The following is a 17636-nucleotide window of genomic DNA, read 5'->3' as shown; positions in this document are numbered from 1 at the left end:
TCAACAGGAGTGTGACCATGGGGCTTCAAGTGAGAACAGGGTACTATTGGAAACTGGACCAGAGGCCATTTACATTAGAATCTTGCAAAAAAAGTCTACATTCTGACAAGATCCTAAGGAAAAAAATCTGAGGCAGAATTTGAAAGCAATGACTTGGTTACTTTGGTAGATTATATGGAGTGAGTGAAGCTTTGAGTGAATGGGCTTGGCCATGTCAAGGACCAATGCCCCAATCCATGAAAGTGGCAAAGCTTTTCCTCCTTGGTGAGTCTCACTGGGATGGCAAAGCATTCCTCTAGTCCAAATGTAAATGTTGATAATATGTGCAGAAAATACCTACCATAGCTTTCCTCTTTGGATACACATGCCTAAAGTCTGACTGTTCCACTGCAGAGATTGCTTCTATCTACATTAGCTAAACTTGAATCCTTGTCTGGTTACATGCAATAGCCTATCCCTCTGATCAACTGTATATAATAAACATGCTAGCTTCTGGCGTGCTATAGAGTCTCCATCAGAAAGCTTAGACCACTCACCTGCAGCTTTTTGGGTCTGTGTGTCTGTTCATTTCTTCACCAATCCAATCTTGTGAAAGTCATCAAGCGATGCCCATGCAAAGCCTACGCTAATGTAGAGCAGCAGAGTGTTCAGTTGTTAACATAGATATTGCTCATAGCTTTTAGCCAGGTTTGCAGGGAAGACTGAAAGTAAAGTGACTTGAAAAATGTACATTTTGACAAAGAAAAGGTTTTTTATTACAAACAACCCAGATATTGACAAAGAATCTTTCATTATTAAGGAGATGAATACCATGAAAGAGAATCTATATGTTCTACCCTGGAACAATAAAAAAAATATGTGCTAACAGCAAGAATCCTCCCAATAAAGGATCCAGGATCTGAAAGCGTGTTAAGCCTATCATTTACAATAGATGAGCAAATGTGTGAATGGCTTGAAACTATTAGAGAAGTACTATTCTTTGCTCAACTTCCCAGCCACATCCAAGCTGCTTCAGTTGTGATTTTAGGAGGCACAACTACTTCTTGAGCTGAAAGTAGAAATCAGCATCATTCACATGGTGCTGTTTATAAGATTCAGGAAGAATGCAGTATTTATATGTCATTGGAAGCTTACATGAGTGTCTGTAGAAAAACCTCAGAGGTCAGACAGCATGTGGCAGAGTGACAGCATCTACACAGTCTTTCAATGGACATTAGAGTAAAGACTAAGTTGTAATGAAAAGCCCAGAGTATTGGCAATGACAGAAACTTTAAACATCTGCTGAAAAGAGGTGAGAGCTAAGACTGGCCATCTCAAGAGACAGTTTACAAATGTGCTACAAATGTCAGTATTATGGAAGCAGGGCTGTTCAAGCCAATTGAGGCTCACATTCAGGCATAATGTGCTCCAACAACAGACCAGGAACCTTAAGAGTTGGTACTGAAACCTTAAGAGTTTCAGCTTTACTTTGGTCCACTATACCCTAACTATCTGTATTACAAAATATTAGAATGTGATTGATCACTACACACCATCATCTATTGGAAAGATAAAACATTTTTCTTTATTTTTATAGTGACTCATGATTAAGAGATTGCCTTGAATCTCAGTAAAAGTCTGAAATCAGAGACTTTTGAATACTTTGAGGATTTAAAATTTTTGAGGACTCTCAAAGTTACATTAATAAATATTTTTGCATTGTGTGACCAAAAGTGCTATGGTTTAAATGCAGAATATCCAACACAGACTCCTGATTTGAATGCTTCTTGCCCAGCCTTTGGCCCAGTTTTGTGGATGTAGAGTCTTTAGGAAATGCAAGCTAGTGAGTAGAAGTAGGTCACTAGAAAGGACACAAAGATTTGGAGAGGCTCATATAGAAAGTCCTTTAATATGACTGACATTTGTAGCATATTAAACAGTTTTACTATGGAAGGGGAGGGTAGGTGGCATCTCATCAATAACAAACAAAAATCTGATATAGGTATAGCACCATAAAAACCCTAATCCTCCCTTGCATCCAGAGAGCATGGTTAGAGATTCTTCTCAGGCAAAGAGAAGAAGGGATGATATCCCAAAGACTCCATAGCATCCCTGTAGTTCCATAAGCCAAGAACTCAAATATGTCAAATACCCTGAGCTATGCAGTTTATGGCATATTGAACATGATCTGTGTTAGCTACACCATTTATATTGCTTCTGTTTCACAGAAGAGAAAAATGGCACCACCATTCATCCAAAGGACTGACATGTCACTTACATATCTGCTTGTCTTCTTATGGTCTCATCCAGTTGGCTGTGGCAAATCTGGCCACCATCCTAGGATCCAAAACACTAACAGTAACCCTGTCTTAGTCAGGGTTTCTATTTCTGCACAACCAACATGACCAAGAAGCAAGTTGGGGAGGAAAAGATTTATTCAGCTTACACTTGCACATTGCTGTTCATCACCAAAGGAAGTCAGGACTGGAACTCAAGCAGGTCAGGAAGCAGGAGCTGATGCAGAGGCCATGGAGGGATGTTATGTACTGGCTTGCTTCCCCTGGCTGGCTCAGCTTGCTTTCTTATAGAACCCAAGACTACCAGCCCAGGAATGGCACTAGCCCCAATGGACCCTCCCACCCTTGATCACTAATTGAGAAAATGGCTTACAAGTGGGTCTCATTTCCCCCAAGGGAGGCTCCTTTCTCTGTGATAACTCCAGCTTGTGTCAAGTTGACACACAAAACCAGCCACTGCAAACTCATTATTTTATCCTCCTAGGTGAGAGACCTAGTTGTTGGAGACTGGTGCTAATGTTTGAATCTGCATGTCCAGATGCTGAGAGTCTTTGTCCCCAATTGGGTTTTGGTCTATCAAGAAAGATACCAGCAGCCAATGGCTAGGCATGAGGCGGGACACTTAAGAGCTGCACAGGGGCTGGTGAGATGGCTCAGTGGGTAAGAGCACCCGACTGCTCTTCCGAAGGTCCAGAGTTCAAATCCCAGCAACCACATGGTGGCTCACAACCATCTGTAACCGAGATCTGGTGCCCTCTTCTGGAGTGTCTGAAGATAGCTACAGTGAACTTACATATAATAAATAAATAAATCTTTAAAAAAAAAATAAAAGAGCTGCACAGGTAGGAGGTAGAGGGAATCACAGGAACTCAATAAGAAGGGGATGCAGTAGCGGCAGGAGATAAAATCATTCAACAATATGAGACTTCCCATAAGTGGCCACTGGCCACTTCACCAATTGGACCTAGGGTAGCAGGGGAAGGTTTAGGAGTGCCAAGCATTTGAGGTAGCCAAGGCATTTTAAAATTAACTGGCATGCGTGAGTGTGTGTGTGCATGCATGCGCAAAAGTTTCTTCCAAAGATTCAAAGATTTCCTGGGTGGGTTCCGGGAAGCATGACCCACCTAGGAGGTCAAAGTGGTACAGCCAAAAACTCCTGCAACACCTGATCGCAGAGAACATAAAGTTACATAGAAGAATGCTGGCAACTCATCACTTTTATGGTCTGGACAACAGTGGGGTGAAGATCTTTGTAATGCTGGGAATGACCTGTGAAATCATCCCCTCACACACCTAGAAACACATTTTCTTATTTCAGGTGACTTTCTGAGTTCCCAACATACATGTGTTTATGAGAATCCATCTCAGGGTAGACAGGGATCTGAGAAAGAAATTCTAATAAATGCAATTCCAGTGGAAAGTCACAGCATTCAGAACTCACCCATCCCTGTAGCTCCCCACATATTGCTTCTTGAAAACTCACACTGAAATCATGACAGAAGTCAGCCTACAAATAGCAACTTTGGAGAGTTTGATTGAAAATCATTCTTCAGGATGTATGGAAGCAATGTAAGTGGAGCTGCGACCAGTGACCTTGCCCTTAGAAGCAAAAATATGACTGTTTCTTCAGCAGGGTGAGGTCCAAAGAGTGTTTTGTCATTGTGAGTGACAGTATGACTGAACTGCATCTATTCTGTACAGGCCTGGGTAAATCTTCAGAAATATCAAGAGCATTTTATAATTCCAATATAACTTTTACATATTAAAAGTAGTATAGAGAATGGCTGGATGGAACACACTGTATTTGTGGTATAAGAGAGAACACAAATTTGACTTACTGAGCAGAGTTCTCTGCGTCCACATCTAATTCCAACGTGAGTCATGGATGTCTTCAGTATATCCTCTTGCTAAAATACATACCTGAGCAAAGGACTGAGTACATGCATAGGTATTCCTTGACCCACTCCACTAAAACCCAAAATTTTACTAGCACATGTATTTTATGTAATGGGCAACAGCATTTGTAACTTTCATGGAGCAGGGGAAAGAGAAAGGCTGTTTATCAAACAAATTGATGCATGCATGAAAGCCGTCCTCCGCATGGTACCAGCTCACAGGAATCCCCTGGTCTTCCAAGCGCTTCTTGTAGAGCAAGGCATCATCTCGGAGAACATCATGTTCACAGCTCACCAGGAATGTCTTAGGAAGCTGAGCAATGATCTTGTCATCTGCTAGGAGAGGTGAAATTTCTGCATTCCACACATGTTTGGTTTCTAGATAAGCAGCCTCATTGAAAGGTCCAAAAACCTCAGGTTGTGTGCCTTGTCTCCAGAACCTTCCGGGGATGTTATCAGAGCTGAGCCATTTCCTGTACTTCTTCCACTTGTCCAGAGGTATAACTGCACCTGTAGACATGGCATCTGTCCAAGAGAGGTCAATGGCCAGGTATTTACAAATACACATAAGCAACATGTCGCTGGTAAGAAATGGCACATTTTTGTTTTGCTGATATGATGGTAACTGAAAATTGATTACGTGCAGAATTGGGTAAATCAAGACTTGAGTCTGGATTCGAGGTAGATTTGGCATGCTTGTTAAGACCTGGGTGACCGTGGCCACAGCCCAACCTCCGAGACTGTCTCCACAGAGTACCACCCTGGAGGGATCTACCCCAAAAATTTCCAGGTTCTTCAGGAAGTAGATAGTAGCATTCAGGCAATCCTTGAAAAGGACAGGGTGATGGTAGTCAGGAAGCTTGCGGTATCTAAGGAGGAAAGAGCAACCACAACATGCCTCTTTACAACTGGATCACAGGAGGCAATTTCAATCATTATCCTCTACTCTTAAAGGGCCCCAAACCTGATTCAATCCTCAGAGTGATCCTATCAAGTAAACAAGACAACCTTCACTTTTCCTACATGAATGTGAGGAACCTTGAGAATCAGGGAAGACAGGATTCTCCATTCTCACCTACAATGTTTTCCAAAAATTGAACAACCAGTACAGAATCCATCAAGTTCAAAGATGTCTTAGAAAACTGAACAACCCACAAGGACCCAGAAAAGGCTACTGGAACTCTTCTGATCCCAACTCTCCACACACTCACTTCTCTCTGATCTGCTGGGCACAGAGCGAGAATTCTTAAAACCATCACTAAACACACCTTACATTAATTCTAGTCTTATTAATAAAGCTTTTCCCCCTAATGTCTACTTTCCTGTGATTAAACAAAAGTGTTGGGAGAAGAGGTGATTAGACTTTATAATTGGGAGCTCTTAAACTCCTCTGTGGGGCTGATTTAAGAAAATGGTTGTTAGTCTAGAAGCCACCTAGGTTCATATCAACACTGGTCATCTCAAGCAGTATAGAAACATTGAGGAAGCCACATAATAATTGAGGCCACTTGCCACTAAAATACCTCTAGCACTTGAAGTTGCGGTCCTACCCAAAAGTGTTTCCAACAGTTTGAAATAAGCTGCCCTTGCAATATGAGGCTAGAGGGGAAAAAAATGTCCTGATGACCTACTTAACAGAGGGACTCCAGCTTGGTCCAGAAAGGACAGTATAATTCCTCTCATAAGCACATGTCTGCTGACACTGGAAGACACCCTCCTTCTGATAAGAGAAACAAGCTATTGTATTCATTTGGGGAGCCAGGTGGAGGCATATTCCTATGTTGGCTGCCCTCTAGGTTTGTAATATTAGCCCCAATAAACAGCCTCTCACTATTGGTTGTCTCCTTCCTGCCTTTGCAGAAAAGACTAAACATGTTAACAGAAGGAAGTGTCCGAGGTAGTGTCAGCAGAGGCTGCAGAAGCACAGTAAGCTGAGCCATGAGAGTGGTTGAACTACAAGGACCACTGACAGGCAAAGATGATGACTGGGCCATGGAAGAACCAGAAGCCTTGAGACCAACTGTAACAGAACCAAGGTGACTTCCAGTGTCCATGACAGGAACAGATGGAAATTCTCAAAGATAGCAGTAAGGGGTAACATAAAAGCAGTGCTGACAGCAGCAGTAGACTACAACAGCAGAGAGACAGTAAAGGGGATAAAGACAGCAGTAGCCACAACAGGAGAAACAAAAGCAGGAAATAGAAACTGTAGCTTTAAAGGGCCAAGAATGTTAGACAGTCCATGTCAGGAACTGTAAATAAGGATTTCTGAACCCCTAGACCTACAGAGAAGTTGTACATACATCCCACTATCACCAAAGTTGGGACAACTTTCTGTTGTCTAAAGTCACTGAGCCCATTCCAAAAAATACTCTGGCATATATGTCACTATGTTTCAGGTCACTCACCCCACCAACAGCACCAATGAGTCTGTCTCATGGGCCAGGAAGCTGCCCAGGCCATGGTAAGTATCTGCAAGAGAAGACCCACTGTTAAGCAGTTGTGACAAGAACCAAATTCATTCAACCACTATTCCAGGGACAGAAGCTACTTATGTGGACCCAGATATGACATCTTATTTCTGACATTCATAGAGGAGACATGGGTGGCCAGATTAGAAAAGAAATGCAGATGTGTGGGAGAAGGTGCAATGTAGTAATGACAAGCTCTGAAGCATATTTGTAAGGACCCTTCTGGTATGAAGACAAGCAAAGCCAGCATATTACATTTGGGGCTCAGAGCTGAAGGTGATAAAAATCAATGGATTTCCCCTCACCTTTTGCAAGCCTAACTAAGGAAAGTACATAAATTTTATATAGAGACAAAAAAGACAGAAATGCCCAGGGCTATGAGAGGGAAGGAAAAGAAGAAATGAGTCAAGTGCATGACAGCCCCACTCTAGACTTAGACATCATAGATGACATTACTATATAAGCTAAGAACCACTGACTGAGCTGAGCCCCACCCAAGATCTGGGCTCCAACTCTCTGCAGGAAACTCCAGTGTCTACTGTATTAACTTCTTCCTGACAAGTCCTCATGAGGATATGTGCAGGTCCTACCTTTGCCACTTCCTTCTTACCACACACGAAGCTCCTTACCTAGGCTTCCAAATATTGCACCTCCTCCATGGTAGAATATAATACACCTCCTGTATTTGGAAGACACTTCTTTGGGCTTGAACAGCCTCACAGGAACCGTCCCAAAATGCATGTCAGTCACCACCACATTAGGGTCCTTCCTTATCAGGATTAGATCTTGGAAAAATTGTAAAAACCTGGGTATGGAACAAATTCTCAGTTTCTCTAGTATGTTTCCCTGTAGGAAGCAAAGAAAAAAAATGAGGCATAGGAGAGTATGGTGTGGGTGTGTAGATGCTGAAACTACTTAACTTACTCAGGTGTGTTCACCATTTGTCATCTGCTTCATGCATGTGCAAAGAGATCATGAGGACATAAATGACTGTGAATTCTTTTCAGAGAGGAGAGAGTGTTCAAATTTTTCTTCCCTAAAGGTCCTGATTGAGCATTGATGTTGCTGTGGTTGAATTGCTGGTCTCCATAAAAACTTGTATTCAAGTTCCATTGCCAGTGTCAGTGTTAAGAAACAGGCAAGTCTAGTGGTGGTGATATGGTATGCTCATGTGGCAATTAAGTCCTTTATGGGGTGAATGGGATAAGGAACTTCATTATAGGCTCCTGAGGAGTAAGATCAGTGGTATTTTCTGTCTTGTGATTTTTTTTTACTATGTTAGTGTCCCCTATAGCACCAGCATTCGAATATTTTTAAACAATTCCGGTATTCTTGGACTCCTAGTATACTGGCAGGTTCTGAAATGCCACATTGTCCAAGATACCTGCCTGTTTTACAACTACCTTGGTAAAGAGAGGGGCCATATACTACTAAGACAGACAGGCACAAGAGACTTTTAATAAGGCTAATAACATTGTTTTCTGAAGGTTTTGACAATAAGAGGACAGGCTAAACAACTGTGGCACTTTTAGCCCAGTGGAGAAGTAAATGAGGAATGTACATAGGGAACTGGTAAGTACAATGTATAAATCCTGTACATTTGGGTGAGACATGCATACATGCCTACAAGGACACCAGTGCAGGCTTTTTGAAAACATTTGCATGTTTAAAAAAAAACAAAGCCACCAGCAAGCATCTCATATAAATAAGTGGTAAGTAGGAACACATATAGAGAATTGATGGTGACAAGAGTAGTTATTTGACAAAATGATGTGGAAATATGTGGTGAGTGAAGGTTCATTGCTTTCCACCTACTATACAATCCAACTGGGCCTGGATACATATTTTAATAGACTATTAAGACAATAAATTTGTTAAATTAAAAACCCCCGGTTTCAGAGATGGGTTGCCTCCCTACAAATTGTTAGCAAAGGAAGTATATGGGATCTCTAAAAATATAAAGGCGCTTGCCACTGCTGTCAGATTCATGCCAGGCCTAGACAAGAAGACTATAGCTAAAGACCCCATGTGCTCTGGGTGCAATACATCGAGAAATAAAACTGGGAAAATCTGGAAGTTATCTCCTTACTGGCTATCCTCCATAAAGTCAGAAGGTGCTATATGTGGGATTGAAGGGAGAGCTATCACCAAAACCCTACTCATGGTCCCTGCATTCTACAGTACTAAATGCCAGGCAAAGTGTGCCTGTTTGTGAAATAGTGGCATGAATATCATGGGACAATCAAGATCATGTAAGACCTGCTACACAGGAGTTTGTCTGGTATTGTATACCACTGGCTGTGGAAACCAAAGTTCCAAGAGGGGATGGCCCTGATTCTGATTGATTAGATAGATACGGTGTGCTTATCAAACTTCCCTCTGAATAGTTTCTCTGTCAACTTCAGAACTTGTCAGGAGCCATTAGAGGACAAGCTAATAACTAGCAGGTGATTTTCCTGAGATAACTTTGCCTTGGATTTAAAATCTACAGTGGAGCTCTGATAGTCAAGGCCCAGAAGAAAATCATTTTAGGAAATATTCCTGCTATTAATATGCTTTGACTGTATTAGGTATTATCCCATCCTTTTGAGCAGCTCTCAGCATAACAACAAAGATGCACTGTCTTTTAGTGGTGCTATATAGACAAATAGATGACTTCTTAATAATGATGATCCTCTTAAGACTTCTGGTGAGTGGAACACAGCTTCTGCTCCAATCCAATTGCGCGTGGGACCTGAGACTGCATTAGTTAGGGAAGCAGAAAACCGGCCTGAGTAGGACCACAGGCCTCTTCCGGCTGGACCAGCACCGGGGTACCGCCAGCTACCCATGACCCCCGCCACAGGATTTTGAGACTGCTGGTGAGTGGAACACAGCTTCTGCTCCAATCTTTAAACAGTGACAACGACAACAACTAACCCCAGAGATTACCAGATGGCGAAAGGTAAACGTAATAATCTTACTAACAGAAACCAAGACCACTCACCATCATCAGAACCCAGCACTCCCACTTTGCCCAGTCCAGGGCACTCCAACACACCGGAAAAGCTAGACATGGATCTAAAAGCATACCTCCTGATGATGGTAGAGGACTTCAAGAAGGACTTTAATAACACACTTAAAGAAATACAAAGGACCACTGGTAAACAGGTAGAAGACAGTAAAGAGGAAGCACAAAAATCCCTTAAAGAATTGCAGGAGAACACTGCTAAAGAGTTACAAATCCTTAAAGAAAAACAGGATAACATAATCAAACAGGTAGAAGTCCTTACAGAAAAACAGGAAAACACATCCAAACAGATGATGGAAATGAACAAAACCATACTAGACCTAAAAAGGGAAGTAGACACAATAAAGAAAACCCAAAATGAGGCAACACTGGAGATAGAAACCCTAGGAAAGAAATCTGGAACCATAGATACCAGCATCAGCAACAGAATACAAGAGATGGAAGAGAGAATCTCAGGTGCAGAAGATTCCATAGAGAACATCGGCACAACAATCAAGGAAAATGTAAAATGCAAAAAGATCCTAACTCAAAACATCCAAGAAATACAGGACACAATGAGAAGACCAAACCTATGGATAATAGGAGTGGATGAGAATGAAGATTTTCAACTCAAAGGACCAGCAAACATCTTCAACAAAATTATAGAAGAAAACTTTCCAAATCTAAAGAAAGAGATGCCCATGAACATACAAGAAGCCTACAGAACTCCAAATAGACTGGACCAGAAAAGAAATACCTACCGACACATAATAATCAGAACAACAAATGCTCTAAATAAAGATAGAATACTAAAAGCAGTAAGAGAAAAAGGCCAAGTAACATATAAAGGCAAGCCTATCAGAATTACACCAGATTTTTCACCAGAGACTATGAAAGCCAGAAGATCCTGTACGGATGTTATACAGACACTAAAAGAACACAAATTCCAGCCCAGGCTACTATACCCAGCCAAACTCTCAATTAACATAGATGGAGAAACCAAAGTATTCCACGACAAAACCAAATTCACACATTATCTCTCCACGAATCCAGCCCTTCAAAGGATAATAACAGAAAAAAACCAATACAAGGACAGGAACCACGCCCTAGAAACAACAAGAAGGTAATCCCTCAACAAACCTAAAAGAAGACAGCCACAAGAACAGAATGCCAACTTTAACAACAAAAATAACAGGAAACAACAATTACTTTTCCTTAATATCTCTTAATATCAATGGACTCAACTCCCCGATAAAAAGACATAGACTAACAAACTGGCTACACAAACAAGACCCAACATTTTGCTGCTTACAGGAAACTCATCTCGGAGAAAAAGATAGACACTACCTCAGAATGAAAGGCTGGAAAACAATTTTCCAAGCAAATGGTATGAAGAAACAAGCTGGAGTAGCCATTCTAATATCTGATAAGATTGACTTCCAACCCAAAGTCATTAAAAAAGACAGGGAGGGACACTTCATACTCATCAAAGGTAAAATCCTCCAAGAGGAACTATCAATCCTGAATATCTATGCTCCAAATACAAAGGCAGCCACATTCATTAAAGAAACTTTAGTAAATCTTAAAGCACACATTGTACCTCATACAATAATAGTGGGAGACTTCAACACACCACTTTCACCAATGGACAGATCATGGAAACAGAAACTAAACAGGGACACAGAGAAACTAAGAGAAATTATGAATCAAATGGATCTGGCAGATATCTACAGAACATTCTATCCTAAAACAAAAGGATACACCTTCTTCTCAGCACCTCATGGTACCTTCTCCAAAATTGACCACATAATTGGTCACAAAACAGGCCTCAACAGATACAAAAATATTGAAATTGTCCCATGCATCCTATCAGATCACCATGGACTAAGGCTGATCTTCAATAACAAAATAAATAATAGAAAGCCAACCTTCACGTGGAAACTGAACAACACTCTTCTCAATGATACCTTGGTCAAGGAAGGAATAAAGAAAGAAATTAAGGACTTTTTAGAGTTCAATGAAAATGAAGCCACAACATACCCAAACTTATGGGACGCAATGAAAGCATTTCTAAGAGGAAAACTCATAGCTCTGAGTGCCTCCAAAAGGAAACTAGAGAGAGCACACATTAGCAGCTTGACAACATACCTAAAAGCACTAGAACAAAAGGAAGCAAATTCACCCAAGAGGAGTAGACTGCAGGAAATAATCAAACTCAGGGGCGAAATCAACCAAGTGGAAACAAGAAGAACTATTCAAAGAATCAACCAATCAAGGAGCTGGTTCTTTGAGAAAATCAACAAGATAGATAAACCCTTAGCCAGACTCACTAGAGGGCACAGGGAAAGCATCCTAATTAACAAAATCAGAAATGAAAAAGGAGACATAACAACAGATCCTGAAGACATCCAAAACACCATCAGATCCTTCTACCAAAGGCTATACTCAACAAAACTGGAGAACCTGGATGAAATGGAGAAGTTCCTAGACAGATACCAGGTACCAAAGTTGAATCAAGATCAGGTTAATGATCTAAACAGCCCTATATCCCCCAAAGAAATAGAAGCAGTCATTAATAGTCTCCCAACTAAAAAAAGCCCAGGACCAGATGGGTTTAGTGCAGAGTTCTATCAGACCTTCAAAGAAGATCTAATCCCAGTTCTTCACAAACTATTCCACAAAATAGAAACAGAAGGTACTCTACCCAACTCATTCTATGAAGCCACAATTACTCTGATACCTAAACCACAAAAAGACCCAACAAAGATAGAAAACTTCAGACCAATATCCCTTATGAATATTGATGCAAAAATCCTCAGTAAAGTTCTTGCTAACCGAATCCAAGAACACATCAAAACAATCATCCATCCTGACCCAGTAGGTTTCATCCCAGGGATGCAGGAATGGTTCAATATACGGAAATCCATCAACGTAATCCAGTATATAAACAAACTCAAAGACAAAAACCATATGGTCATCTCGTTAGATGCGGAAAAAGCATTTGACAAGATCCAACACCCATTCATGATAAAAGTCTTGGAAAGATCAGGAATTCAAGGCCCATACCTAAACATGATAAAAGCAATCTACAGCAAACCAGTAGCCAACATCAAAGTAAATGGTGAGAAGCTTGAAGCAATCCCTCTAAAATCAGGGACTAGACAAGGCTGTCCACTTTCTCCATACCTATTCAACATTGTACTTGAAGTCCTAGCCAGAGCAATTCGACAACAAAAGGAGATCAAAGGGATACAAATTGGAAAAGATGAAGTCAAAATATCACTTTTTGCAGATGATATGATAGTATATATAAGTGACCCTAAAAATTCCACCAGAGAACTCCTAAGCCTGATAAACAGCTTCGGTGAAGTAGCTGGATATAAAATTAACTCAAACAAATCAATGGCCTTTCTCTACACAAAGAATAAACAGGCTGAGAAAGAAATTAGGGAAACAACACCCTTCTCAATAGTCACAAATAATATAAAATATCTTGGCGTGACTCTAACTAAGGAAGTGAAAGATCTGTATAATAAAAACTTCAAGTCTCTAAAGAAAGAAATTATAGAAGATCTCAGAAGATGGAAAGATCTCCCATGCTCATGGATTGGCAGGATCAACATTGTAAAAATGGCTATCTTGCCAAAAGCAATCTACAGATTCAATGCAATCCCCATCAAAATTCCAAATCAATTCTTCAACGAATTAGAAAGTGCAATCTGCAAATTCATCTGGAATAACAAAAAACCTAGGATAGCAAAAACTCTTCTCAAGGATAAAAGAACCTCTGGTGGAATCACCATGCTGGACCTAAAGCTTTACTACAGAGCAATTGTGATAAAAACTGCATGGTACTGGTATAATGACAGACAAATAGACCAATGGAATAGAATTGAAGACCCAGAAATGAACCCACACACCTACGGTCACTTGATCTCCGACAAGGGAGCTAAAAACATCCAGTGGAAGAAAGACAGCATTTTCAACAAATGGTGCTGGCACAACTGGTTGTTAACCTGTAGAAGAATGCGAATCGATCCATTCCTATCTCCTTGTACTAAGATCAAGTCTAAGTGGATCAAGGAACTTCACATAAAACCAGAGACACTGAAACTTATAGAGGAGAAAGTGGGGAAAAGCCTTGAAGATATGGGCACAGGGGAAAAATTCCTGAATAGAACAGTAATGGCTTGTGCTGTAAGATCGAGAATTTACAAGTGGGACCTCATGAAACTGCAAAGCTTCTGCAAGGCTAAAGACACCATCAATAAGACAAAAAAAAAAAAAAAACCACCAACAGATTGGGAAAGGATCTTCACCTATCCTAAATCAGATAAGGGACTAATATCCAATATATATAAAGAACTCAAGAAGGTGGACTCCAGAAAGTCAAATAACCCCATTAAAAAATGGGGCTCAGAACTGAACAAAGAATTCTCACCTGAGGAATACCGAATGGCTGAGAAGCACCTGAAAAAATGTTCAACATCCTTAATCATCAGGGAAATGCAAATCAAAACAACCCTGAGATTCCACCTCACACCAGTCAGAATGGCTAAGATCAAAAATTCAGGTGACAGCAGATGCCTGCGAGGATGTGGAGAAAGAGGAACACTCCTCCATTGTTGGTGGGATTGCAAGCTTGTACAACCACTCTGGAAATCAGTCTGGCGGTTCCTCAGAAAATTGGACATAGTACTACCGGAGCATCCAGCAATATCTCTCCTGGGCATATATCCAGAAGATGTCCCAACCGGTAAAAAGGACACATGCTCCACTATGTTCATAGCAGCCCTATTTATAATAGCCAGAAGCTGGAAAGAACCCAGATGTCCCTCAACAGAGGAATGGATACAGAAATTATGGTACATTTACACAATGGAGTACTACTCAGCTATTAAAAAGAATGAATTTATGAAATTCCTAGCCAAATGGATGGACCTGGAGGGCATCATCTTGAGTGAAGTAACACAATCACAAAAGAACTCACACAATATGTATTCACTGATAAGTGGATATTAGCCCAAAACTTAGGATACCCAAGATATAAGATACAATTTGCTAAACGCATGAAACTCAAGAAGAATGAAGACCAAAGTGTGGACACTGTGCCCCTTCTTAGAATTGGGAACAAAACACCCAGGGAAGGAGTTACAGAGACAAAGTTCGTAGCTGTGATGAAAGGATGGACCATTTAGAGACTGCCTTATCCAGGGATCCATCCCATAATCAGCTTCTAAATGCTGACACCATTGCATACACTAGCAAGATTTTGCTGAAAGGACCCAAATATAGCTGTCTCTTGTGAGACGATGCCGGGGCCTAGCAAACACAGGAGTGGATGTTCACAGTCAGCTATTGGATGTATCACAGGGCTCCCAATGGAGAAGCTAGAGAAAGTACCCAAGGAGCTAAAGGGATCTGCAACCCTATTGTTGGAACAACATGATGTACTAACCAGAACCCCGGAGCTCTTGTCTCTAGCTGCATATGTATCGAAAGATGGCCTAGTCGGCCATCAATGGAAAGAGAGGCCCATTGGACTTGCAAACTTTATATGCCCCAATATAGGGGAATGCCAGGGCCAAAAGAATGGGAATGGGTGGGTAGGGAAGTGGGGGGCGCTATGGGGGACTTTTGGGATAGCATTGGAAATGTAATTGAGGAAAATATTTAATAAAAATATTAAAAATTAAAAAATAAAAAAATAAAAAAAAATAATGATGATCCTATAAGAATTCCTAAAATTATGTCAGTATTTATTAAACTCTTTTATAGTGGAACTACTATTACATTCTCTCTGATAATCAAAACTGCAATGAGAACTCTGCCAGTCTCCAAGTGTCACCAGTTAATTGCTTTTGAGATAGTAAGGAGGCATTCTACTATGCAAAGCACATTCCAACAGGTTGTAAAATCATTAACCAAAAGTCATAAAATGGGAACTACAACTTATTATAGGTGCTAGGGGAAAAGATAAAATATTGACTGGGTTTATCTATACAGAACTTCACTAATAACTTAATTATGTTTTTTTTAACTCTCCATTAACCTGTGGAGCTGTGACAGGTGATGAATGTTTAGCCAGATAATTACTCCTAATGGATATTCATGGAATGATTCTCTGTTGTAAACTTCTATTTCAATTTATGATTTGAATTTATGTGTACACTTGAGATGAAGTTCTTACCGTGTGATTGATCACATGCTCTGAAAGTATGTATAAGTGAAGAGATAGAATTGAGATGAGGAGAAATTTTTAGATAGAACACATTTTAGATAGATCTGAACAGAACTGTTTCAGAACAGAACTGAGAATAACTTTTTAGTCAGAACACAGGAAAACTTTTTAGACAGAACCAATCTCAAAAAGAACTTAAAAGTAAAGGCATGGCATTGGAAAAAAAGGACTAAGAGTAAGAGCATTATTGTGACATCAAAGCAGGAGGAGAGAGCAAGATTAGAAGGAGACTGTAGAGTGGAATAACTTAGAAACTATAAAGTAACACCAAAAAATAAAAGAGCAATATGCAGAATACAGTGGGAAAGAGGAAAAAACAAGAAGCTGCAGAGAAAGCACAAGGATCAGGCAGCCTTCTCCTTACCATGGGTCAGAAAGGATATTTTCTTAATAATAAGGCAGGCTTAGTCTTACAAACATGGGTTTAATTCATTTAGCAATAAAAAGGTAGAAGCTTTTTCTTTCACTATGTGATAAAGATTGAAGCTCAATTTTCATCTAGAATGAGTGAGTTCTTTTGGCATTGGTGCTTGGTCTTTTACTCCAAATGCACATGTGGGGGGAGGAGGGCGGGTGCGCACTCACACTCAGGCGCATGTGTGTAATCATGAGAATGTATGCAAGCTGGACACAACTTGTTTGAATAGAAATGTAAATATGCATGCATGAATCTGTATATGAATTTATGTGTTTGTAAATATTTGCTTTTTCCTTCTGCAAATGTGATTATCTTCTCCTAACAAGTGAGAGGCATCTGGACAAAAAGTAAGGCTCTAGCAATTAATCCTTTACTTAATACCCTGCTGTTTTATGATGAAGTGCTAAATGCCAGAGACTGCAGTGTTGGCCTCAAAGGGATTCAGGCAGGTCAGCTACAGTAGCAAAGGGACTTAGACATAGATAAGTAAATATTTTATCATTGTATACCAACTGTAAATATCTCATAAGACCAAGTCTTACCCCCATATCTCATAACACCAAGTCTTACCCCCACCAATGTTCTCTCTCTTCTGCTGCCTCAAGGAAAACTGAACAAGAAAAAAGATCTGCCAGGGCTGGCCCCCAGCAAGAACTTCCTTTTGCAATGGATGTTTGCAGCAGACCAACAAACTCCAATGACACTCCTGAGAATAAGATGCAGTTGATATAGGACAGTGGCTCAATAATTAGTCTTGAAGGACATCAATTATTGCCCACTGTGAGGCTCAGGGAATTTTGATGAAGAACTCAAGGAGGATGTAAGAAAAAAAAAGAGAGCGAGAGAAAGATGGAATGTTGTAAAGCTGTCTCTTCTGTATGGCAACGTGCCATGCAAGAGGGAGCAAGAAACTCATGAGACTTAATAAGTAAAAGAATAAAACAAAACATTGTATTTCTGAAATCTGTGAGATTTGAAGGATTTCCAGAGGCAATAGCCAACTGTTGCAGGAGGAGGCTCTAAGCTCAAGTACAGAATTGAGGTCCTAGGCCTAACAAGATGCAGAAGGCTCCAAAAAACTTGAATGTTCAAGCTTTGAGGACACATTCTTGAGAAAAAGAACTTCCTCCTCACAGTGATGGATGCTTCTTCCTTGGAAGCCACACCTTACTACACAGACTCGTTTAGAGAGTATTTAAGATGCTATTGCAAATGTAGAATTACTCAGATGTCTCCCTTCCACTGAGCAAGAGGTCTCTTGTGAGAGTAACCACATGCATGCCATTAAACTCTTGTACTCCACTTATAGAATAAATAATATATGATTATTTAAGAATTTTGAACAA

General features: G+C 40.4%; 1 protein-coding gene across 3 annotated transcripts in view; it reads right to left on the bottom strand.

The window, feature by feature from the left end:
- Positions 1–787: 787 nt before the first annotated feature.
- The window catches only part of LOC110293451 (arylacetamide deacetylase-like 4), a 124504-nt gene continuing 107655 nt past the window's right edge, over positions 788–17636 (bottom strand). For all 3 annotated transcript variants that reach the window (XM_029475838.2, XM_029475839.2, XM_085838696.1), the window contains 3 exons: positions 7272–7488; positions 6580–6643; positions 788–5040 (listed from right to left, as the gene is read on the bottom strand). In XM_029475838.2, coding sequence (XP_029331698.1) covers positions 4263–5040; positions 6580–6643; positions 7272–7488 — 1059 coding nt within the window. In that variant the 3' untranslated portion in view covers positions 788–4262. The remainder of the gene's footprint in view (positions 5041–6579; positions 6644–7271; positions 7489–17636) is intronic.

This window comes from Mus caroli, unplaced genomic scaffold (assembly GCF_978045245.1).
Source record: "Mus caroli unplaced genomic scaffold, Mus_caroli_1 scaffold_6, whole genome shotgun sequence".
Taxonomy (NCBI): Eukaryota; Metazoa; Chordata; class Mammalia; order Rodentia; family Muridae; genus Mus; species Mus caroli.
The sequence above is the reverse complement of the archived record's forward strand: the minus strand, read 5'-3'. Positions and strand labels throughout refer to the sequence as shown.